The sequence below is a fragment of the Leishmania braziliensis genome, chromosome 23 (assembly GCF_000002845.2).
Source record: "Leishmania braziliensis MHOM/BR/75/M2904 complete genome, chromosome 23".
NCBI lineage: Eukaryota > Euglenozoa > Kinetoplastea > Trypanosomatida > Trypanosomatidae > Leishmania > Leishmania braziliensis.
Window position 1 is genome coordinate 767,152 of NC_009315.2, and position 10,654 is coordinate 777,805.

At 56.4% G+C, this 10,654-nt stretch overlaps 5 protein-coding genes across 5 annotated transcripts; all 5 read right to left on the reverse strand.

Annotated features, from left to right (window-relative positions):
- Nucleotides 1-1,077: 1,077 nt before the first annotated feature.
- Nucleotides 1,078-1,713, reverse strand: LBRM_23_1910 (hypothetical protein, unknown function; the record flags this gene model as incomplete). Its single annotated transcript, XM_001565212.1, has 1 exon — nt 1,078-1,713. The coding sequence occupies one exon, from the start codon at nt 1,711-1,713 to the stop codon at nt 1,078-1,080; it is 636 nt and encodes a 211-aa protein (XP_001565262.1).
- A 978-nt stretch (nt 1,714-2,691) lies between these two features.
- Nucleotides 2,692-3,684, reverse strand: LBRM_23_1911 (conserved hypothetical protein; the record flags this gene model as incomplete). Its single annotated transcript, XM_003723127.1, has 1 exon — nt 2,692-3,684. The coding sequence occupies one exon, from the start codon at nt 3,682-3,684 to the stop codon at nt 2,692-2,694; it is 993 nt and encodes a 330-aa protein (XP_003723175.1).
- A 929-nt stretch (nt 3,685-4,613) lies between these two features.
- LBRM_23_1920 (hypothetical protein) lies at nt 4,614-5,039 on the reverse strand (the record flags this gene model as incomplete). Its single annotated transcript, XM_001565213.1, has 1 exon — nt 4,614-5,039. The coding sequence occupies one exon, from the start codon at nt 5,037-5,039 to the stop codon at nt 4,614-4,616; it is 426 nt and encodes a 141-aa protein (XP_001565263.1).
- Nucleotides 5,040-5,987: 948 nt separating this feature from the next.
- LBRM_23_1930 (hypothetical protein) lies at nt 5,988-7,412 on the reverse strand (the record flags this gene model as incomplete). Its single annotated transcript, XM_001565214.1, has 1 exon — nt 5,988-7,412. The coding sequence occupies one exon, from the start codon at nt 7,410-7,412 to the stop codon at nt 5,988-5,990; it is 1,425 nt and encodes a 474-aa protein (XP_001565264.1).
- Nucleotides 7,413-8,112: 700 nt separating this feature from the next.
- LBRM_23_1940 (hypothetical protein) lies at nt 8,113-9,663 on the reverse strand (the record flags this gene model as incomplete). The annotated part of the gene is made up of 1 exon (XM_001565215.1): nt 8,113-9,663. The coding sequence occupies one exon, from the start codon at nt 9,661-9,663 to the stop codon at nt 8,113-8,115; it is 1,551 nt and encodes a 516-aa protein (XP_001565265.1).
- Between the last annotated feature and the right edge of the window lie 991 nt (nt 9,664-10,654).

The following is a 10,654-nucleotide window of genomic DNA, read 5'->3' on the forward strand; positions in this document are numbered from 1 at the left end:
GTGGAAGTAAGGGAAGCCTCTGGGGTGAAAAAGGAGGAGCTAATGTGGGCCTATTTCTGCTCATAGTGGCAGTGACGGAGTGCAGTAGCAAAGGGGAGAGGGAAGGAGGTGGTGCATTCGGAGGTACTTGTCGGTGATGCAGCTAACTATCGTCTGCGCGCTTTTTTTTGTTTGAGTTCGCTGCTGTGAGCAAAAAAAAGAACTGGGGAAGCGTGCTCGTACGCGTGTACCTAGCAAGAGAGAGGGTTAACGTAGGCACACGCACACGCACACACACACTGAGATTCACGTGCATAAGTTTCAGGGGACGCCCACAGAGAGATGGTGTGGAGTATGGTGGGGAGGGAGGCACACAACGCGACGAGAACTGCCAAAGCTCGACGTATGTGAGTGCGTGTGTGTCCCGCACGTTTCGTATTTGTTTCGCTCTGTGGATGGGCTGGCTGGGGGGGGGGGGGGGGGGGGGGGTACGTGCCGCGCAGAGAAAGAGCCACGAATAGGCACTACATCAGAGAAAAAGAAGGCACCTGGGCGCACCTACAGACACATGCGCACGAGTATACACACGTTGGCGTAACCGGATTCACAGGCGGGGTGTCAGGGAAATGATCCATTGAAACGTGCGCTTGAAAACAAAAAAAAAAAACCGATGACAAAGGAGAGTGGCGCTCATCAGCGAAGAGCCTCACGAATATTCAGAACGACAACAAGAGTTGGGGACGGGTTCAAATAGTTCAGCTAGCTGCCTTCCGCAGAGCACCACAGTGAGAAACGGTGAGGATGGAGAAGGGGTGTGGCGAGTGTGGAGGAACATGCAGTTTGCAGCGCGTATGCAAGACACACAAGCACACCTTAAGAGGGGACATACGCGACAAGGATCGGAAAAGGAGGTGTGAAGAAGGGAAGAGCGCGAGCAAACCCTCTGGAGGCTGAGAACAAGAGTGACAAGAGCCCAACAAGGTAAGACGCCCTCTCTCGTCCATGCCCAAGTCTAGGGTGGCGTAATGTATGTCTGGATTCAGACAGGAAGGACGAGAACAGCTTAAAAGAAGGGCGTGAGGGCACCATGTGGCCGAATCAGGCATGGTTCCTCTTCGGTTTCTCATGCGCCCATCGCTGCTCGTACTCGTAGAGGAGCGCCGCCTGCTCGCGCACCTTACCCGTCATTGACCCCTCACCTTCTTCGATTGCCTTCAGCTGCGCTGCAACGACAGCGGTGTCAGTCCGCGCGCTCCTCGCCTGCAGGCGAGACTCGTCCATCTTGCGCCGGAGTTGGCTTATGTAGAACACGTCCCCGTCGCTGTCTTCGAGCGAGATGAGGTATTGATCAAGGCAACCCTGCGCTATGTCTCCGTATTGTTTTTGGCGGTGCTCCGCGAGTTTACGCAGCCGGTTCGCCGCCTCCGCCTCCTCCACCGGATCCGCTTCGTTGGAAGTCTCACAGAAGGCCACTGCCTGTGTCACCGCATCGCCGGTAGTGGGGGTGATAGACAAGCGCGACACCTTCCTGGTCACAGCTACCGCCGCCCCCCTTCCCTCCTGCTGGAGCAGCTGCTTGCGGGCCCATGATTCCATGTACTCGAGAATGATCTGAGGTCTGTCGTACATACTGTCCGTCACAAAGTTTGTGAGTGCCTCCTGCAACACATCGCGAGTGTCGGAAGAGTGCGACTGAGCCACCGGCAACGAAGCCGAAGTAGGCGTCGACTTCATCAGTGCGGTGTGCACTTTCACAGCCGGGGGAGCTGTGTAACGGGAGAGGTGCACACAAACGGGGAAAAAGGGGGGTGTAGGGTGGGGGGTACAATGAGGGTGCAGGGACGCGTGCAAAAATTCTGAGCAACGTCATCCGCTTTAGTGGCCCACAAAAGTAATGAAAAGAAAACACTGTGAGAGCCATCGATGCAGGTGCAGGCACGGCCATCACAGAGAGCGGGGGAGGGGGGGCGTCGAGGGGGGGAAGAAGGGGTGCTCAAGTGGGAGAACGGGAAGAGACGGGAATGTAGAGAGCATGGCGACAAGGAAAACCAGCAGTATTCCCTCACGTCAGAGGGGGGAGGGGGCGTCGAGCATAATGAAAAGAAAGGAAGCAGAAACGACACTACCGCTTGCTTTGCTTCTTCGTCGATGCACCTCCGCTCTGAGTGTGACATTGTGTGCGCCTTGCTTTGGTTCGTGGAGAACACTGAAAAGGACGCACGCGGCACCGTGCATCCGCATCCAGCCCCCTTTTTCATCCACTCACCGCGAATGAGAGCGGTACTATCAGAACGATTGCCTTTGGCTCACTTGTACGTTGTTCCGTGCAGCGTAGCTAAGAAAGGGACAGAGTGGGCCTATGAGCCTGCAGTGCAGTGCCGTATCCACGCAGCGCGCAGGTAGCAGGTGGTAGCAGGTGGTAGCAGCAGACTGAGAATAAAGGGAAAAAAACGAGCACAACAGCGCGCAGCCGGTTGCCGCTATTGCACCTCTGCACACACGCAAAGAAATGCGTCACAGCAAAACACGCATGCTCAGCAAAGTACAGTGAAATCGAACCCTGTCAAGCATCCCCGACACTGCCAGCTGGACACTACTGGTGGTCTTGTCCCTCGGCGGGGGCAGCCGGATACTGGCAGTAGAAGGAGCGGCTGTCAGCGGCACAGAAGCTTGAGAAGGGTGGAAGCGAGTAGTCTGTATCCCCCCACACACTCAGAGAGATAGCTGCGAGCTAACAACGCGCTCCGGACACGATGTAGCGCGTCGGCGTCGCACAGAACGATGCACCCACGGGTAGCCAACATAAGTTGATGTCAAAGGTGACGTGGCACTCGCTACGCCCTCGAAAGATGCCTGATCGATAGCGCCGCCAAGTGCAGCAGCAGCGCCAGTGGGCAACTGCTCTGCAGCCCGTTTCGCTGCGAGCATTGCGTCAGAAAATTCTCCAGAATCACCAAAGACGACTCCCTCGTCATGATCGCACTTGTCAGCTAAAGAGCTGGGCAGTGCCACAATCGCCTCTCTCGAGGGGTTGAAGCGGAGGAGCTTCCAGTAGGAAGATTCGGCTGTCAAGAGTCGCCTTTCTCGCACACATATCGCTCGTCCGGCAGCCGTGGTGAACTGCGTTGGCACCCACATTGTGACCGCTGCCGTTGGTAGGACTTCTGTGCATCCGATGGAGTTGACTGTGGTGGCTGCCAAAGTCGGCGAAGAGACGTTCCCAGCATCGCTGCAACAGCCATACGGCGGGACATCCAACACGGGGCGTTTCGAAAACAATGGCGTCGCTTTACTCCCAGCGCCCGAGTGCAAAGGCTCTCCGCCTGCAGCCTCATTGGGGATGTCCTGCATCTCGGCGCCGGTCGCAGATGCGGGCGCTGATTCCTCTGCGTCGACCGCGCTGTTTTGGCGAGCACAAGAGCTCGGCTCCGACCTCGCGGCTTGCAGAGTGGCACTGGCGTCAATGTAGCACCGCGGCTGACAGCGCCCATGATGAGCAGTCGACTTCACTCTTACCTCGCACGCGCTCTCCTCGAACAGCTCCGCTGTTGCTGCGTCGCATTCGGCAGGCGCTCCAATCCCCTTCTTCATCGTCGAGTCCGCCGCTGCCTTTGAAGGAGACCCAAAACGGCCCAGGCACCTCACCTCTTCCCTAGCAGGTGACGTGCAACGGTCCTCATGAGTGAAAAAGATAGACGCGGACATTGAATTGAGAGGTCGCAGGCCACGTGCCCATGTGTGTATGCACGTCCTGACTCAGGGCGGCACACGAAGAATAATATGCAGCAGCGATACCTCGAGAGAGAGAGAGAGGGGAAACGCATGTGTAAATCAAGGCGAGAAAGAGGGACGAGGGTGTCAGGAGAGAGACCGAGGCAGGCATGGTAGGGCCAGTTGTATGGCTGGGGGTGCGAAGCAAGAACAACAACAGCACCATCAGAAGTGCCGGCCAGATATTTGCTTTGGAAAGGGCAGCGCGTTTCAGCCGGAGTTTCAGGGTTGCTCTCGGTGTCGAAGGAGTGAACCGAGGATGCTCAGCGCAGAGCCACTATTCCCTCGCTTCATACCTCTCATCATGGTGTGACTAGGCAAGTTGTACATCGTGGCTTCGCTTTCCAACACAAGCGAGCATGTGTGTGTGTGTATGTATGCCAAAGGGGGAGTGGTGTGCTTGTGCAACATACGAAACAAAGACGAAAAGCGGTCCCACACATGAGCATAGGCCAAAGTGTGAGACGATAAAAAGAGCAGGACGCCCTTCCCCGTGATCAACAGCAACCTCAGGCCTCCAAACATAGTGTGCCGTAGAGACACTGACGAGGCCGACGGCGCCACATGAGAAAAGAAAGCGAGTCGCCCCCATGCCACCACCGCAAGGATGCGGACTGCATACGAGTATAGAGGGTATGCCTCCCAGAATCATATGAAATGAGAAAGAAACGTAGCAGAGAATGGCCTAGCCCTCCCCACTGCACAATGCCCGGCAACTCTCTTGTGTTCTCTGCCACTATCACAGAGCGGTACGATTTCCTTTTGTTGTTCTGCATGTACAAGTTCAGCAGTCGGCCAGGGAGAAGTGCGTGCGCACAGGCGACGGCAGTATCACCTCAGCCGTTTTTTTTTCGCACCTCTTGCTACATCCCCTCCTCGCCCTCCGTCCTCTCTGACTTGGCCGCTGCCACGGGGAAAAAAGCCTTCGAATTTACGGAACTGGCGCGATTCAATGAGTGAGCACCCGATGGTGAGCTTTTATTCGATGAAAAGTGGTGCTGCTCGTGGTCGCTGGCACCTGGCTCCTCCTCCGCCTGCGTCTTCGCGGCAGCGCCCTCCTCCTCCTCCTCTCCTATTGGGCACTTCTCCTCATCATCGCGGTGCGCCACACCCTTTGGCGACGGAATCGACGACGCCTGCCTCTTTGTGGCCCACGTAATCATGTACTCATAGACGTTGACCGGGTGGCTTTCCATGGCGTCGGCCACAAACTGCTGTAGTGTGTCGCGCATCCCCACCTCCTCCAGGTAGACTTTGTCTGCCTCAATGATCTCGTGGTATGCACTCATGATTCCCACGTTCTTGCGTTGTGCAAATGAGTAGGGAAGTGGGTCGGGGGTGTAGCGAGAAGAAGAAACAGAGTGTGGTGTGAGATACAGCCGTGTTGTCTGCAGTGCAGCGTGTAGAGGGTGTCTAGTCTTTTCCTTGTGTGTTGGTACGGGAAAGAGGGCATCTGTCGCCCTCGTGGTGGTCACGTCAATGGGCGTGAAGCAACGGTGGGAAGAGGAGGAACGGCAGTGAAGGGAGGAAGGAGATTTGGTAATGAAGAGCAAAGGTAGCAGGTCCGCTTGATTACCAGCAGTAGAAATCGATCTGCGACGCAAGTCAAAACCCGATATCCTCGTGCAGAGGATAGCAAAAGGCAGGAGAGCAAGAGCAGCTGGTATAGACGGTCACAAGGCGCTGAAGGACACCCTCGGGCAATCCTCTGCATGGCGGCTATTGGTGTCACCTCTGTCACGCTCTTCTCTTTTCGTGTCCTTGGCCGTCACGTATGGCAATTCGAAAGCGTCAGTTATCAACAGCTGCTTCGTAGTCGTATGATTCCGATGTGACACAAGACGCCACCGGCCGTGTGAGTGAGGGTTAGGCGGTAGTTGATGAAGGTGATGCGCTGTGTGCATAAAAATGAGGAGAAAGCAGAGCGAATACTTCGTACCAACGAAACATACGTGTACAACAGGAGAAGTTGTGAGATGTACATCGGAGAGGGGGTGGGGGAGTTTGATTGCACTGAAAACCCAAACGAGAAAGCTAAAGCTCAGGTGCGTGAAAAGAGAAGATAAATGCACAGAATCATCTCTCGGAGGAAGGAAGGAGGGTGGCTGGGAAGGGGGTAGCAAAAGTCTTGTCGTCTGCGAAGTTCGAAGAGAAAACCACCACAGGCGCGCGCAACGACGTTCACATAGACAAGCAGGCGCGATCTCGCCTTTCGGTGAGCTCCAAGGAAGGAGTGCCTATTTCAACCCCTTCTTCACTGGCGGCAACACGCTACCGCACTTGACAACCTCTGCTGGGGGTTGTTTCCCAACAGGTGACGCCGTATTGGCCTCTGCGTCCGCTTCCGCAGTAATCGGCGGCGGAGGTGGGTGCGTCTTCACGGTGCGATCAATGGACACGTAGTAACCAAGGCCTTCATCCCACTTGACACGACAACGCCCACATACCTTCTTGACTGTGTCACCCACAAACAGCGATACCCCGCCTGTCCCATGCCGACACCCATTCACAAAACCCTTTTGCTGATCTTCAAATAGCTTCAGTAGTCTCGCTGTGCGACGCGCCCGCTTCCGCTCTCGCTGCTCGCGCGCCGCAGCGAGGGCAAGCTGCTCAGGGGTGTTAAGGAATCGCACCAGTGCGCGGTGCTCAGCGTCGGCCTTGCCTTCTGCCACCTCCTGCGCAAATGTCCCCCAAAACTTTGCTGACGCAGCCTCTACAGCCTTTCGCAACTTGATCTCCTGCACTGTGATAAACGTAAGCGCTGCGCCAAAGCGATGGCTGGCCGCTCGACGTTCTACCTCGCGCGTGCCGGTGTCCGCTGCAGCCGTCTTTTCAAGCTCCACTTGTAGCCGCCATGCGACGCGGCCCTCCTGGCGAAGCTGCTCATCTCGCTGCGCGTCCTCCTCGTTAATGCGACGGCGAATTCGCTGCTCAAGACACTGCACCGGAAGCATTGCTGCCGACGCCGCCCGCATTCGACATTCACACTCCGTCCTATGAAGCTCCCATACCGCTGCGATGTGGTCCAACGCGACTTCAGCCAGCAGCGAGCGTGCCTCTGCCTCTGCAACGACGAGCTCCTTCTGCTCCTCCATACTCCGTCTGTGTGTGTACGTCCGCCGGGCCTCGTTACGCAGCATCGACAGCTCAGCCGAGGTGAAGAGCCGCTGGGCTGACTTCGGCACGCACGATTGCCTGACGGTGCCATCGAAAACCCTCTGCAGACACGCGTAGTGCGGCGTTGAGACTTTCAGCGAGGAAGACGGTTGCCCAGAGTGCCCATCTGAGTTACTTTTGACACTGCTGGCCACAGCAGAAGCAACGTTATCCATGCAATCAGCCGCAGAAACAGAAGACGTCAGCCCCTGGGGTGGGGAGTGCACTCTACGCAGGCCACTCACCTTGTACGCTCCAGCTCTGCAAGAGTGCAGCGAGGGTAGCGGCACGGCAAGCGTCATCTCAGAGTCCGGAACTGCGGCCGGACCTGGCGGCGCCGCAGTCGCACAACTTGCCGTCGAGGTTGTCGCGAACGAGGACGAGGTCTCATGGAAGCGGCAGCTTATTCGCTGTGATGCCATAGATCCCTTAGAGCTCTGACTGCTGCTGCTCTCCCGTCGCTGTCCGTCGATGGAACGGCGCAGTGGCCGCGAGGGGCGGAGCATTGGCTCTAGATGGAACCCGTGCAGGACGAGACACTTGACAATCGCTGGTGGAAGGAGGCAGAAGGGAGAGGAGGCAGGAAAAGAGGGAATGAGTGCACGAACTTCTTTCTGCCTTATGCTGATATCCAGGATGCAGGAGGAGCGAGGCTGGTTCAGAAAGCACGTCAGTACACAAGGGGAAAGGGATAGACCATGTTGCGTCCTTTGCGCCGGGTAGGGCGAATCACCCCGGCCGTGTCCTGGGCTTTACAGGGGTCTCGTCCAACTTCCTCTTCAGCCATCATTCAATGGCAACGTTTGTATATATAAATAAAAAATAAAAATTTGGTAGCCTGGCAAGAAATGGTATGGAGCTTCAGCGCAGCGAGAGAGGCATGAACTGGTCATAACAGCAATGTCATGAGAGTTGATCAGCGGGAGAAAGGAGGAATGGGAGAGGGGCAAGCGACTTATCAAGCAAGTACTCTCACACCACAGAGCAGCACTACGAAAGACAGTCACATATTGAATAGACCTTTCGAGTGACATAAAATAAACGATAGAAGGGAAACTCTCTCGACCCACACCTCGCAGACGCTGAGCAAGACGACGCGCACCGCCACAGGCTCACTCTCGGGTAAAAAAAAGGACAGCGCGTGCTGCAACGATGGGGTATGTTGTTGAAGGTTTGTGCGGTCCTCGAGCACTTGCGCATCTTCACTTACACGAGCGCCTCGAGGCTCGGCAAGGACCTGCGATCACAACGAAATACCTCCAGTAAATCCTCCAGCCGGTTCAGATTAGCCTTGCGATCTCCGGAGAGGGTGTAGAACCGCACGAGGCTCTCCACAAATGCATCGGAGTTACACAGCACATGCGGCTCTGCCTTGGCATACCCCTCCAGCGTCGTGCACAGGGTGGACATGAGCGTGGTAGGGTCGGTGTCGCTGCAGTACGCCTGGCACGTCGTGTACGACACCTGCGCGTTCGCACAAATGTCTTGAAGCACCCAACAGCGTAGTTCGTTCTCGCTGATGTAGCCGTCAGAATTTGGAGAAGAACGTCCATCCCTGCCGGAGCCATCCGCAGCAGTGCTCAAGGCCTGCTTCATGTGGGAAGCCGCGTCAATCACGTCGTGGAAGAGTATCACAGCCTTTTTGTACTCGCCCTTGAACACCGCAGAGAATGCATCACAGGAGAGCAAGACTAGCTTGCAGAGGTTCGTGTTGGACACTGCATCCGACGGCGACGCCCCTGTGCTGGTTCCTGAGCCATTGACAGCGGCAATCCGCTGCATCGCAACGTGCGTCGCCTGTGCATGCGAGGCATCCCCGACGTGAAGAGCAAGGCAGAAGACCTGCTGCAGCTGAAGGGTGTGGCGAAGCTGATAGAGCTCATCGGAAAGGTCATGGAATTTGTGGTGCCAAATTTCTTCGGAACGCAACACCTGTTCCACGAGCCTGTGAGCCAAAGACTGCTGGTTCAGGTGAATGTGCACATGCAGCAGTACACGTTGCACGCGCAGCACTCGCTGTGTCCAGGTGCGCTGCAGTGCCACAGAGGCCGCTGATTGATTCGCCACGTCATCGCCGAGAACAGCGGGGATGCGTGTGACAGTGCTGTTAGCGCTACACTGCCGCTCATGCCGGAGGCACTCCTCCAGTAGTGCATACAGCTTCTTCTGCGCCTCCATCGGCGCTCCGACATAGAGCGGGAGGAAGGCTGCTACCAGTCGCAGCGAGAAGGGAGCAAAGCTCTCACGCGTGACAGGATGACGAAACCCCTCCCCCTCAATATCCCCTAGCGCATCGATTACTTTCTTCGCAGCCGCAATCCGTCGCATCTTCAAATTAGCTGTCACCTGCACCAGCACGTAGGGAAGTCGCGCACTCCGCGCCGCAGCGTCTGTGGAGAGGCCCAAGGATGAGATGGCTGCAGCGGTCACATCGGTCACTGGAGGCAACTGCGTGGTCGACAGCTCTTCTTCGGAATGCTTAGAGCTCATTAGAAGCATAGACTCGGGGGGAGACGTACTCCACGGCACTGTCGCATACTTGAGCGGGTGACGGCGGGCCTTGGCTGCTACCTCTGTTTCGAGTCGCTCAGCCAGCGCCAACACCTCCGACCAGTTCCCATTCGAGGCTAGGAGTCGAAGTCCGTCAGCGTTGGGTGAGACATTGGCGAGGGTAACGCGCGCATGCGTGGCACTCGTGGCATACAGCGCCGGCCCACAAAACATCTTCGCCGACTCAACTGCTTTCTCTGACGCCATCAGAGCAGGGAAGGTTGAATAAAAGCGCAAAAGGAGGCAGTGAAAGCTGCGGCAAACGCAGCGTCGCCTCGTGCGAAGCAGCAGAGGACAAGTGAGGCTGCAACAACGGCGTAGGATGGGTTCTGGTGAGAATGAGCAGAGGAACTACCAGACACTCGCTGCTTTAGGGAAGAAGATATGTATGTGCGAAGGATGTATACGGTGCCGCCACAATGTTTCTCGAGGCAGTGCTTCCTCCTTTCTTATCCTCTGTAGAGGCAACGTTTTTTTCTCCCACCCACCCACCCCTCGGGTATGACGCAGCGCAAACTGGGTGTGTGTGTGTGTGTGTTCACCCGGTCGATGCAATCGCTGTTAAGGGCGGGATTCACAAGCAAGGCTCACAGCAACTAGAGAAAAACCCTGAAAAGGGACAGAGAAATGCAGTGAGGGATACATAGAAGCCCGTCAAGGTGAATGTTTGGGGGACTAGGGTGAGGGGCCTCAGCAGATGTCACATGCCTCAAAGACCAAGTGGTGGGCAAACTCTACAGCGGTCCATCACTCAGCAGAGCGCTCCTCGCATTCCACTCCGTTTCGCTTATTCTCCCTCTCTTGCGCCTCGCCTCGAGGGAGCCGAACGAGAAAAGGAGAACACAGAAGAGGAGGGGCACCCGCAAACCAGCAAAGGGGAGAGAAAGACAAATTCTCTGGCGAATGCACGTGACTTGGGCCTTGCTCTCACACGCACAGAGTTTGTGGGCGTCCTTTGAGGTGCCAGGCGAGCAAAACGAGAACCAAAGACGACAAAAATGCAAACAAGAAAACCTGTAGAAGCAGAGCAAAGCAAATCCACCCGTCTCCCCATAGTCTCCCCATCACGAGCACCTGCGCCTCGGAGCTGGGCACCCTTAAACAGTCCTGCCTCCCTCCCTCTGGCCTGTGTCGCTCGCTTTCGTCCCTCACATGGCACCTGTTGTGCTTGCATGTAGCAGGTGAACGAAACGTGGTG